This window comes from Primulina tabacum, chromosome 16, assembly GCF_025594145.1.
Source record: "Primulina tabacum isolate GXHZ01 chromosome 16, ASM2559414v2, whole genome shotgun sequence".
Taxonomy (NCBI): domain Eukaryota; kingdom Viridiplantae; phylum Streptophyta; class Magnoliopsida; order Lamiales; family Gesneriaceae; genus Primulina; species Primulina tabacum.
In genome coordinates this window covers 36,618,811-36,632,871 of record NC_134565.1, presented here as the reverse complement: position 1 = coordinate 36,632,871, position 14,061 = coordinate 36,618,811, and the positions used below count along the sequence as shown (strand labels likewise).

The following is a 14,061-nucleotide window of genomic DNA, read 5'->3' as shown; positions in this document are numbered from 1 at the left end:
CTAATTTTTACTTTTAACATTACCTGCATCAATCTATTTCTGACAAACTAAAATTTACAACACACCTTTTTTCATACTTGAACTCCATTCTTGTTTGGAACAACAATTACTTTTATGGTAAAACGATCAAAATCTTGCATTTTACGTTGTAAAATATTTGAATTGTATGATTATCGCAAATCATATCTTTTGATAAAGTAGTACCCAATGCTCAGTCTTTAATTTTAGTAATAAATCATAATAGTATCATAAGTTAATTTTTTATATGTCATGTTTTGGACATCATAGTTGATTGATAATACATATAGTACACATGATTTTGAAGGTAAAATGCATGGTGTCCTTTTCGCGTGTGCCGTTGGTATATATCTTGTCTCTAATCTCTTCGACTCTCAATAATTAACTTAAATCAAGTGTATTTGTTGGCCACTAAACCAAGAAGACAAAACAATTATATATTCAGACAAGAAGTAATGTAAACTCATCGTGATCCTTAAAATAATCAACTTATAGGGACAATAATGTGAGGAGGGGTTCTCAACTAATCTATCAGAAACACTACACCATATGAACTTAATTATCTAGGTAATCCTTGCTTGTTCACACTTTAATGAATGAGAAATTAACATCCAAAGTTGCTCGTTCGAAATGTCAAAGTATAGACCTAAGAAGTAGCTTTTGTAAAGAACCAAAATCGCAATGTGATCAGATATATAAAAGATTGAAATTGTGATTTTCATACATATTTAAAAATAGGATTGCGAATAAATTTTTACTCCGGTATATGTGAGACACAAAAACTCTTGCGAGACGGTATCATGAGTCAATTTTATGAAACATATATTTTATTTGGGTTAACCATTGGCAAATATTTCTTTTATTGTATATATGAACAGAGTTGACCCATCTCACAAATAAAGTTTCGTGAGACCGTCTCATAAGAGACTCACTCATAGATAAATAATATCATTATTATCTATTTGATTTGTCAAACTAATGAATCATAAATTCGTGTTAAAAATTAATCGCCACACATGTTTTACGTAAGTGGGCAAAATATATTGGATTTAACTAATATTATGAGTATATAAAAAAGTTAAAAAGAAAGCCGAAAGAGACATTAATCACCTAGATTCGTGGTATATAGTACGTACAGATAAACAACGTGGTCAATTATTAATTCTTTACCCTTATAAATAATAAACAATTCGAGATCAGTTCAACTTCTAAAGCTGTACACAACTTGTTAATGAATTAAATATCCAATATCAGCCTAATTAGGAACATTAAATTAAAATATATGTTCCGACGTACATATTTATAATATACTAAAATTAACTTATAGAATATTGATCATCAATAATTCTATTTTTTTAATCAAATTATAATTATATAACTTAGGATATATTTTAAATAGACAAAAACTTGTGTGAGACGGTTTCACGAGTCGTAATTTTTGAGATGGATATCTTATTTGGGTCATTCATGAAAAATATTATTTTTTATGCTAAGAGTATTACTTTTTATTGTGAATATCGGTAGAGTTGACCCGTCTCACATATAAAGATTTGTGAGATCGTCTCACAAGAAACCTACTCTTTTAAATATTATCTCCGCTCTCTCATAAAAAATATTAAGTTTTACGTGCAAGATTAAAATGGGTTTTTATCTTATCTTTTTATGTTTTTGTTTTTCTTCCGAACAAAAATTGAATCCAGGTGAAATCCTGTTTCTTGGTTAGACTTTTTGTGACCTTAATACATTCTTTAAAACAAGATTGTTTTACATGTATTATTCCAATTTTCGTACTTTGGAGAGTTAATTATAACAATTTCCAAGTCATTTTGTTTAATTTATTCATGAATTATACATACATACATATATATAAAGAAATTATTAAAGAATATGTCGATGAGTTATAGCCTATCAAACACGAAAATATCAAATTTGTAATGATATTTTGAGTTCAAGATACAATTATACATAACATCTAGACTAAAATAAATAAGGGTTTTGAAGTGAAAGAAAGGGCATGTTTGGGTTGATTGATAAAAGATTGGTGTTGGAAAGCGATGCCGACATACGGCCATTCCTATTTCTAGTCAAGCAGACAAACAGTTTGCACGTGGGTCCGACGCACGTGTATGGATGATTGCAAATATATCTAGGGTTTTTCGTTTCTTCATATAATAATCATAAAATAATAACATTATATTGCTAATTTCTCACTTAAGAAAACAATTGTCTCATTAAAGCTCGAAATAACTTTAAGTAATTCGATTTGGTCAATGTTATTTACGCTCCAACGTTATTTACGTAATATAAATTTGGGTGCAAATAATATCTCTTTCAAACATTTCTGACTGGGGAAAAAAATGAAATCTTGGATACTACATATCATTGTTTGACAATCACAAAAACTCATGTGATACGATCTTACGAGTCAATTTTATGAGACATGTATTCTACTTTGGTCACTCATTAAAAAATATTATTTTTATTGTAAATATGAACATGATTGACCGTCCGTGAGACCGTCACATAAAAAACCTACAACTATATATTAAGATGTTATTTTAAAAAATATCAAGCTTAACATAGAAAATAATATTCCAAAACTCGCCAATGATTAATGTTTTAATTAAAGTAAAGTGTAGTTTGAAGAGGAGGCAAATCTTCAAAGTCCAAACCATAATATAGGGATTCTATATCTAAATAATTTAGTATAAACATTTAGGATGCCTTATTAAGAGATGTAATGAAAGGGATGTTTTTGTTTTTGTTCATTAAGAAAAGGGACTGGACTTGGACGTGACTTCTAGCTTCGAATATATATATATATATATATATATATATATATATATATATATATTTGTATAATAATAAGACAACTTCTAACCCTAGACATTGGAAGCAACATACTCGATTATTAATAAGTAAATAAGACGTAATTAATTGATGTAATAGATATTGGCTCAAAAAACTCTTTTACTTAGAATTAAAGAGAGAAATATATTCTAATTATTTAATGGATAATTAATTTTGTTGGCTTGCTAATCAAGAATTCTATTTTTTTAAAAATAAAGTTTAGGATTTCATTTACGGAAAATATATTAGCTCAAAAAACTCGTTAAAAACTTGATTCGCTTCATTGATGTATAATATCCAACATGATGATTAATCAAAGATTATGGGGCTAAAATACTTCATTCTAAACTTATCGTAACAATGCTTGACTCGTTTATTTCTAATTATTGCAAAAAAAAGCAAGAAATAAAACATAAATGGTACATGGAATGAAGCCAAGAAGTTTTATTTGACTAGACAGGCGACGGAGGAAACATGCCGCCGCATATTTGCCTCCAAAGTTGTCATGTTCTGCATAATGGCGTCACAACGTGGGTTCTCAATTTGAATAAAGTACTCTTGCTTCCACGTAAATTTGATGAATGAGGTCCCATCATTCCCAAAGATGTCCTCCCTCTGTTTAAGGAAAATTACTTTCTTCGGCTGCTAATGATGCTAATCCATCTAATTTTATATTATAAAATCCGTAAACATGAATTTTATTTATTTATTTTTTTAAAAAAAAATAACAGAGAAAAATCCATCATATTTTCATGGATTTTACAAGACTAGATCAAGTTCAAGAATTGAATTACACATCAACTTCAAGCTTTTGCCCCATCTCCCATTCTTCATCCTTTTATAGGCCAGGAAAAAAGCCCATCTCCATTATTAATGGTACCAACAGGCTAATTAATTTCCAATTCAAATTTATCTAAGTCACGAAGAGGTTTACAAACTCACAATATTCGAAAACATCGTCACTTTACCTCCCTCACATAAATGCAAATTAGAAAACATTCAACAGATTAATCATACTTAAAATCCAAATGGTGAACAATTTATTCAGAAAAAAATATAAACTTTTTCTGCAAATACATTGAAAGATAGGATAAAACACAAGAACCTGCCGGAATAGCCCACGTTCACAACTGTAAAGCGGGTTCCATAGCTTTAGCGATCCAAGCAATATCCGGCTTTCATTTTTTATTATAAATGCTAAAATCATCCTCCCCTGAACTATACCTGCTGATTCTCGAATCATAATTTGCGAGGTCTTTATCGAACTTATCAAAATCCTTTCTTCCTTTGAACTCATCATCACCTGCCTTCGACCACTGGAAGCGCTTCACAATACAGCTGTACACGTATTTCTTGTAAGAACCATCCTTCTTAAACAATCTAATGCTTCTACTAAAATATACAAGAAAATTAAACGTTAAAAATTATTAATTCATTTAATTAAGAAGAGAACAGACCCACGATGTTGAAGAACTGTTTAATGGGCAATTCGAACATTTCACGGTAGTAGGTCGGTGAAATATGGAGACATCTCGAGGACTCCACCGGGACCGGGTGGTGGGGATGGGGAAGGACAAAACTTTATGGGCTTCTTTCTCTGTGAATGTGTTTTATGGCTATAGGCCCAATCCACACATATCGTCCAACTTCGATTTCACATTTTGTTGGACGTATTTATATAAGAATGGATCGGGTTTAATGTTAAACTCGTTCCATTTGAGACGGGTCTAAATTCGGTTAAACGGGTTGTAAATAATTATTTTTATAAAATATTTATAAACATAACTTAAAACTCGATCAACGGGGTTTAGAAACTGAATATTTTCGTCTATTATGGTTAACATATTATTGAAACGTAATGGTTTAAATGTAATTTTAATGAATGCACTAATTTTTAAATTTTTTTTATTATATATTAATACTTTGATACATGTGTTGCGTGTTTATGTAGTTCACATCTTTCACGAAAACAAAAAATGATAAAATAAAAAAATGTAACATTTTTGTAAACAAATAGCCACCGAACACAATAGACATTAATTTTATTATTTTATAAAAACGGGTGTCATTTGGTCAATAAAAAATCGAATTGGACCCGCCTGATTTGTGGACGGCAAGGCAGATTCGGGTCCAAGTTATTGTTGGGGTCGCCCCGTTGCCATCCATTTAGTATATTGTTGGAGAATTTATTATTATTTTTTTTTGGCAATTAAAAGCTAGCTTATTATTCTCTCAAAAAAAGAAAAGAAAAAAAATAAGCTAAGCTTAATTATGATGCGACTATAGCTTATTACAAATGCCAAATTTTGAAGCGATCAAAATGTAGCATCGACAACCGATAATACATATTTGAAAACCATAACACACGCGAATTTCTTAAAAAGAAATCTCACTCAATCTATTAATCTGACAAAAATGCCAAAAGAAACCAGATATTGTAAGTGACAACAAGAAGAAAATACACTCAGTGGTCATAGTGAAGAAGCATGAAAATTAAATTCCCGTGGTCGACAGCTGCCTCTAGAGGTTGAATTTGAGGTGAATGGATCACGAAACCAATGCTTAGAGAAAGAGGAGACTAACTAGAACTCTTAGATTGCAAAATCTGCATCAGAGACCATAAAACATCCATCCGGTGCATGCTTTTGTTGTTCTGTCCCTAGGCAGGTAATGCTACCATTAGAAAATGAACGAATAAGAGAGAAGCTTGTGCATAACAAAAGAAACTTCACGAGTCAATGATCGTGAAAGACAACGTATGAAAGTCTTGGGATTCTAGATCTCCATATTCCAACAATCAGCAACTGCCTTTACCAATTTTTTTGACACTATTTACTTCACCAAATGGAATGCCACTTCAGGAAACATGCCAGATGTGAATCGATTCCCTGAATATATATATATATATATATATATATATATCACTTACAGTAAGATTTATACCTCAACCACAAAGCATATCCAGGTCTTATTTCCATATGCTTCTGAAACACCTTTCAGAATAGTTAAACCCAAACTTCTGATGGTTTCTGCTATATCGAGAAACTGGCTGCGCCGTTCACACAACATCTACGTAGATAAAAAGGGGTAATAATGAAGATTAGAAGATAAGAATATATATATGATGTGTTTTCTTTTCCCGCCACAGTCAACTCTTGCTATGCAAACTTCGACGAGTATAAACTTTCTACTCTTTGATGAGAAAAATTCCATTTGATGGTTAAAAACTATGCATTCTTGTCGTTGGCTGCAGAAAATATGAATGGATAACGAAACATTTCGATACCTTAACAAGCATTTGTCCATGCATATTTATGTTTTCCACTATTATTGGGAAAACTTTGGAGTTATTTCCCACTTCCATGGCCCAACTCGAACCCTGCTCACTTGAAAATCTCCACATATCTGTGTTCTTGTCAAGCAACTGTAAAATCACATTTGTTCTTAGATTAAAACAAATCATATATAACATGTAGCAAATTCAATCCAGTTGGTACTCAATTCTTGGCTATCCATACACAGTTTCAATAGAATTTGCATTCGAAAGATGCAAACATGCCGCTACAGAATTCACGATAACGTCTTTGTGGAATGGAAGTTCTCCTTAGCAAACATATTATGCTCTTTTCGTTGCAAAGAATTCATTTTATAAAATTCCATCACCAAATTAAGTTGTTAATGCAGTTGTTCGAGCTTACTGGCAATACAAATGAACCTGTGTGGCCCACAACAGGGTTTATTACAGTCACATTTCTAAATTTATCATCTCTTTGCATTTATTCTAGTGAACCTCAAAAGCATCACCACAATAGTAGAACCTCGAGATTGTGTGCCAACTCCCACTCATTAGTAAATATATTCCAATGAGTGAGAAGAAAGGTTGAAGTAGTGAATTCCAACCAATAGGAGTGATAGGACCTTGGATTGAGCAATATTAAATCCTTACCTTTGATGCAGAGCATTTATGCAGCTTCTCCGCATGCTTGGTGATGCTTTGCAAAAAGAGCATGTGTTTGATTGTTTGCTCAAGAAGTGAATCAATACTGCACTGTGTCATTTAGAAGTTTCAGCACATATTATATGGAAAATAAAAAGAAACGCTTCAAAATCAGGAAAAAAATAGGTATCGACACCACTTTTGATCCACTGGGAACAAGCTCTCGCAACTCCTTTATTCGATCTTGTATCAATTGCCTGTCCCTTGGCCTTGGCCTAGAATTTTCACCAGTCCTGGTTCTCTTTTTATTCATCTTAACTGGTTCCCGCGGCCTTTCCAAAAGTCCACTCCCTCTGCTAGAGCTGGGAGACAAAAGACCTTTCAAAGACTCAACACCACATGGTACCGAGTTCAAGCTACTTGATGTGGCTCGATCAAATGAGTAGCCTGTGGATCTAATGGTACCAACACTGCTGCAAGGTGTTCTTTCTGCAGAAAAGAGACTCTCCTCGGTCTCTTGGCATGATTTCGCAGTGTTTGCATCATCATCTTTACCACTAACTTTGACCACCAATGCATCCAAAAGGTGCATATCAGGGTTCTCCATCAGCAAACTGCTACTACCCATTCCCTCGGGATTTTCAATAACCATATCAGAGTTTTTTTTTCCTTCTTCCCAGACATAGCCATTCTGCTTTCTAAAAGAGGGTCCCAGTGCTTCATACAGCTCATAGCCAGAAGAAAAACGGAAAGGAGAAAGATGCATCTCAAAATTATCAAACTTGCTTTCTATTTCTAGATTCCTCTCGAAGTCTGGATGCAACTGCTCACTTGGAGTTTCTGGAACATAAAATTCACTTTGATCCTGAAATGGGAGACTCAAGATTTCTGGTCTTTTTCCCAAATCCTTGAGGTCATTTGTTTCTTCTCCACACTTAATCTCACGAAAAGATCCCATTGCTTCTTGTCTTTTCTTCCTTGTAAGAATACTTTCAGAACTTGAGGGAAGTGAAATTTCATTCTCCGGCATTGAGCACTCTGATCTTTCATGCATCTTCATTTTGAGTGTTAAACAGCCTCCCGATAGAGGAGAAATAGACGCGTGATTACTCCCAATGGATGAAAGAAACTGAGAACACAAACTCGTCCCATCGTCATAAAAAGAGCTGCCCAAAATCATTTTATGGTCATGATTTCCTGCTGAATTCGGAATTCTCACACACGCATCTGACTGACAAGTCATGTAGCAACATGCAAGAGGGGGAAAATGAGTTTATCGACTTTATACGTAAATACACGTGGATAAGTAGAAAGTGTGATAATAGAGAGAAGAGAAAGAGAGACTCACTAGACAAGAATTTTCTAGGGTATTATGAAGTGAACTGTGAATACCACCAGCTAAAGAATCTTGCAGATCAGAAAAAACATTTCTGATGTGCTTGATCAATTTCAAATCCTCAGAGATCTGATCAGCTCAAACATAAAAAAAAAATTAAATGTAATTTCCATATCAGGAGAACGGGATTAGGATTACGGCATTAACTATTAGAGGCCCCTTTATGTAAGTATTTTTAAACTAAGTGCTTATTTAATGTCATCATCCAGACAACCAATGATGGTGGCTGGAAAAATATCAAGCAGAATTCAGGAAATTTGGAGCCTAATTTGTCGTTCCTGTCTGTTTCTTTAGGTTTTTAAATGTAGAGGTGAGTTGTTACTATATTGCACAAACAAATGTTAACCAAAGGAAAAAATATATTTATTCATCAACTCGTTTAACTGAAGTATAGACAATGATGCAGGATAGGGCAAACAAGGTCTACCCAACTTTCTCAAATCAAGAAAACATCATGATATCAAGCACAAATGACCTCATGGCATCTGTGATTAGAACACATATATAATAACATACCTCATCTATCAAAATATTTTTATCAAAAAAGAAAACATAAGTTACTTCATTGGCTATGCTACCGATACAAAGCACTATCAGCCAACAAGCGCATGTAATTGATCAATTTTTCCAGTGTGCCCAGCATAAAAAATCACAAGAAGCAAAGAGGACAGTTGAGTTAGAAAATGGCATACTTTATGCAAACAACCAATTTGTACGACTCCATGTGGAATAACTGCCACAACTGCAATGGTCTGCGAGATAAGAAATCCGCCATCATTAACACACCTCAACAAAATCCGAAGAGGGTCAAGGTTGTTATATACAACATAGGTTCAGAAGCTGCTTTCCAAAAGAAACAAAATGGCCAGTAGAATTTCGAAGGACATGAGATATCACTTGAGCTTTCTTAATAAATCAAAAGCCGATTGTTACAAACACCAAGGAATTATTTTGTCTTGGTGCGATGAAAAAGGAAGAACAAAGAAATGATGAGAAATAAATAGCAAAATGTGAAGATATTAGCGAAGAATTTGCTCAGCTGGTTTTCTCTACCATTTCCATCAGGCTGTAATTGAAGCTGCCAATATATTCTTGACAATGTTTAGATTCAGATTGGTACTTATCGAGCTCGAGCCAGTTTAGAAATGAGTTCATTTAAGCAACAAAGCTGATTATTTTTATCATTGATCAGGATTCACAACCGGTCATGTAATTTTAAGTACTCAATTCAAAATTCAAGCTCCAGCCACAAGCATTATTAGTTGAGCTCCAACTCAACAAGTTTATACTCATGTACAAAACACACTCAAATCAAACATGTAGCCCAACTTCAACACCAACTTCAAATATTTCCTCAGTATTCTACTCAGGTTCTTATTTCGTAGCCCTAACCATTGCCATAAAGGAAATATATATATATATATATATATATATATATAGACACACACACATATATTTTTTGAAATATAAAGGAAATATTTTCAGAAGCCACTTAAGCATGAGTTTAGTTGCCACTCTGTTTGAATGGATGATTTCACTTTATCACTGAAACAATCACATAATGACATAAGAATTGATAGTATAAAATAGAAACAAATAGGATGACAGATTCACCTTAATGCCAGCTGAAAATTGATTTTGCCATCCATCAAAAGTCTGGAAATAATAAACTTTTTCAATTAGAACGGGTGAAAAGGCACCATGTGATTTGCAATAAAGAAGCAAAAAGTTTCACAACATTCATCAACACTTTCATTGCCATATCTCCCATTTCAGTTTCATATTCCAAAGACTCTTCTATTGAGAGGGAAATAACCACCGTACTCCGTACCACAGTTCTCATAATTAAACCAAAATTCATAAACATGAGACCCCTTCCTGTTGTGATTTCCAGTAATCAAAGCATCCCTAACCTGGTACAAAAAATCACGCCCCCGTATATTCCAAATGGAAAATTCTAACACTAGGACCACGTGCAACAATCAAAGTGTGCTTTTTATCTTTCTTACAAATATGTGAGTGGGGACCAAATATAGGGCACTAAACCAGGTGAACTATAACAATGCAATTACACTAAGAATTACCAAATTCTTATGCAATTAACAACTACTTAAGTTATAACAACAATGTCTCAAGTAAAAAAGCTAAATTTTAGTTAACAACATAATAATAAAAAACTACGTAAACCGCACTATTTTCTCTCACAATAACCATCAGTTTTGTACTGGATGTCACAACAAGAATTAAATTATGAAAATAGCTCTATTCCATAAATGAATCATTTCAACATCGTAAGAAAAAGATTCCAGACCTCCGATGTGGAGGAAAAATCGGCAACATGCTTATCTGAGTAAATCCATGAATGCTTCCCAGAAACTGCCACTTGTCCAACAATCCTGCGCAAATAGAAAGATGAGAAAACTCAAACAAATCAAACATGTGTGCATCTTTCAAGAAACAAATCTTAAAAAAAAAAAGAAGTTAAAGAAATCATTGGTTTCTACAAAATTCACTCATAAAACATTGACCCTCAGAGACATATTGATGTTGCCACAAGCATTAGCTACAATAATAGTCGATTTTAGTTATAAAAAAAAAAAAACAAAAACAAAAACAAACACAAACAAACACAAACACAAGTAAAACAAAAACAAAAACAAGCCCGGTAAAATATGGATGTGAGGAAATTTTGGACATGCTAAAAAACAAGCCATACCCTTCCCCGAGAGAATATACTTGATATGACATCTTTGCCACGGCTAAGCCCAACAGATCATGCGAATATAGCCCATAATTCAAGCTGTGAGCTGCCTCGATGAAATATTTCTTATCTGGGTATAGATTGCCGTCATAATAGGCATCCTCCCAAGTCAATATCCTGCATAAATTTGCAGGTGTAAAAGCTGTTAAAATTAGTAAATAAAGAACCAATCTACAATGGGTCACTACCCATGAAAATTCTTTGACAAGCCGAAAACTATCAGTAATGGTGATTTTATTGAATAAAAAAATCTTGAAATTCAGACCAGAAACTAGTAATGGCACTCACATCTGTTCTTGATGTTTGAGCTTCCAGAAAATTGCATACTTCCAGCCAGTGTTAAAACAAAGGCTCCTCAGCATCTGCTGTAATTGGCTTTCCATCTTTCCTCCTCCCAGCAAACGAAAATCCTAATTCAGAACCCAATTCTAAATGGAAAGAAACCCGCAAAATACCTATGTTCAACCCCGTCTTTGAAGTAAAATTCCTGATCCTAGCTTCCCCTGTAAGATCCTCTCCCGGCTTGTTTCCTTCTCACCCGTCTCTTGATTACAGGACCCACCGTTGGCAGCAACATTCTATCATCCTTCTCCATCTCCTCTCCCACTATTACACACTAACCCAAGTGCCAAGCAACAATCAAAGTACAAACTTTTGTCTCACAAAAATACAACAAAAAAAAACAGCACAAAAATCTAGGAAAACACCATTCATGTCCCACCCTTCAAGCAATTCTCCATATTTGATCACACTTCAACCTGAAGAAACATCACAGAAACCCTCAGAATAACCTTTACTGAAATTCCTCACAGAAGAGCAACAAACCAACCACAGCCTTCCAGAATTCACTACAACCAAAAGACTCCAACTCCAAGAAACTAAAAAAAGATTTAGAAATCCAACTGAAACACTCAATCTAACGAACAAGGAAGCAAAAAACCAGCTAGTTATCGTATATCAAACGACATTGAGCAGTCCATGGCAGTTTCTTTCCGTTCATTAACTTTCAGCTTCCGGAATACAAATAACTCAACACACAGGTTCAAAACGAAACTCAGCACAGAAAAAACGAGCAACGGAATCCGTTTGCTGCCATTAGAGTTTCGATCACGAATATCAAGCATCAATCACAACATTTCAGGGGAGAAGAGAACTCGAAAAAGACAACCCTCTACGTTAAAGGAGAAAAGAAAAGTGGGTTCTCGAGAATAGAAAGATGAAAACTTGATTCAATCGTATATTTCCTCTAAATTTTCTTCGAACTCAAAAGCTTTGCTCTTTATATACAAAGAAAGTGTTCAGCTTTTGTCGACGCTACAGTTGACACCCGCGCTTTCTCTAATCCTCCGCTGGGCACTTTGCGCCGCATATTGTTTAAATGTCCATTATATCCCGAAATATTTTTCGTTTTGCCTTTTCAAAAAACAAAATAACTAATATTAAATAATTCGATTAACTATCATAAATATGATCATTTATAAATAAATATTAAATTTTAATATTTAGAATTATCGGAAATCTTTTGTTCTATATTAGTTATTTTCATTATAAAAAAAAACATGTAAGGATCTAACATATAAATTGAAAAAGAGAAAAATGATATAAGCTAAACAAAGAAAGCAAAAATTTATGCAAGGCGGTGTTACGAGTCGTATTTTGTGAGACGGATCTTTTATTTGTGTCATCCATGAAAAATATTATTTTTTATACTAAGAGTATTACTTTTTATTGTGAATATCGGTAAGGTTGACTCGTCTCACAGACAAAGATTTATGAGAATATCTCACAAAAGACCTACTCAAACAAAAAATGATTAAATATTATGCAAAGCTACTGGAAACTTAAAATGAAATTACATAATATTATTGTTACATGTATCACATTATGATGGAAAATGAGGTGTGCTTTTGAATTTAGTCCACTTTTGTGGCAAACAAAATAATATCAGTGTGAATAAATTTGCTTCTTATTCTCCCCTCATCAAAATTTTCTTTTACACCTTTTCGCAGCCCCACCAACTCCACAAATCTAAGCACATTTCATCGGAATTTTTTTAGATTAATGTATTAATAACATGTAGTTAAGACATAGCATATGAATATGCTATTTCGCCTTTTATATTCAGGTTTATATGTGTTTTTTTATTAATCAAGAAAGTTATTAAAAAAATAAATTTTAGAAATTTTTTATTTTATTTAATTAATATTTAAATAAAATAAAAAAAATTGTTGAAATTATTTAATGTATTCAATGATGAGATAAATTGAAAAAAAAAAGCAAAAACTTGTGTAAGACGGTCTCACTGGTCGTATTTTGCGAGACAGACCTCTTATTTGAGTCATCCATGAAAAAATATTACTTTTTATGCTAAGTGAATTACTTTTTATTGTGAATATCGGTAGGATTGACGCGTCTCACAGATAAAGATTCGTGAGACCGTCTCACAATAGACCTACTAAAAAAAATATACATAAAATAATATAAACTATGAAAAGTTGACTATATATTCGTGAATTTTTTATTTAAAAAAAATGTGATCTTTGTGTTTGGGAGAATGAAGGTTAAGAAATAATTAATGTAAAACATAATCTATCTCTCTTACCAATTTTTGTTTTACTTTTGGAATGTATCGAAATAATTCATATTGCGTTTTCTTTTGGAGAGATTTCAAATATCGATTAACAATCCAATTTAAAACTCAAACTAAACTAGATAAATTAAAATCCAAAATAGAGTATACTGAATTCAAATCAAGATCTCAATTGCCATTCAGCAATAATTTTTACTGCTAAAAGTTGTGACACCTCAATTACATTTGTCCCCTTTCTTTTTTGCCATATAATTTCATGGTTTCAAAGTGGGATTTTAATCTAATTATTGCCAAAGCCACTAACAAGTAGATGGTACTTGGCAATCAATCATTAATTCAGACAGCTCGCAAAATTAGACATATTGCCTTGCTCCACTTTCGATTTCTACCCCCCTTTTTTCCCTATAAATTTCAACTGTAATTTTTGGTTTGTTCCATGCTAGCAGTAATTTATGATTGATGTAAATGATTTATTATCATCTTTTCAAACATTTTGAGCCCACGAAAAT

The 14,061-nt window shown here is 33.0% G+C and overlaps 1 protein-coding gene across 6 annotated transcripts; it reads right to left on the bottom strand.

The window, feature by feature from the left end:
- Positions 1 to 5,102: 5,102 nt before the first annotated feature.
- LOC142528820 (transcription factor EMB1444) lies at positions 5,103 to 12,317 on the bottom strand. 6 transcript variants are annotated; one of them, XM_075634011.1, is made up of 11 exons: positions 11,251 to 12,317; positions 10,918 to 11,079; positions 10,513 to 10,597; positions 9,816 to 9,857; positions 8,894 to 8,953; positions 8,154 to 8,270; positions 7,002 to 8,036; positions 6,815 to 6,916; positions 6,155 to 6,292; positions 5,812 to 5,937; positions 5,104 to 5,527 (listed from the first exon to the last, which is right to left on the bottom strand). In XM_075634011.1, the coding sequence occupies exons 1-11, from the start codon at positions 11,343 to 11,345 to the stop codon at positions 5,447 to 5,449; spliced, it is 2,043 nt and encodes a 680-aa protein (XP_075490126.1). In that variant the 5' UTR covers positions 11,346 to 12,317; the 3' UTR covers positions 5,104 to 5,446. The 6 variants fall into 6 exon arrangements, with proteins under 6 accessions (XP_075490132.1, XP_075490126.1, XP_075490128.1 ...); XM_075634013.1 differs by having other exon boundaries at positions 5,104 to 5,521; XM_075634012.1 differs by having other exon boundaries at positions 5,106 to 5,527; positions 7,005 to 8,036.
- Positions 12,318 to 14,061: the final 1,744 nt, after the last annotated feature.

What these genes read in the sequence shown, in the direction of transcription:
- LOC142528820 (XM_075634011.1), bottom strand. Translation starts at nt 11,345, where the DNA reads ATGGAAAGCCAATTACAGCAGATGCTGAGGAGCCTTTGTTTTAACACT. An exon ending in TTCCCAGTGGATCAAAAGTG is followed by an intron (nt 6,917 to 7,001) that starts GTGTCGATACCT and finishes TAAATGACACAG; the next exon opens with TGCAGTATTGATTCACTTCT. An exon ending in GGATATGCTTTGTGGTTGAG is followed by an intron (nt 5,528 to 5,811) that starts GTATAAATCTTA and finishes TTACCTGCCTAG; the next exon opens with GGACAGAACAACAAAAGCAT.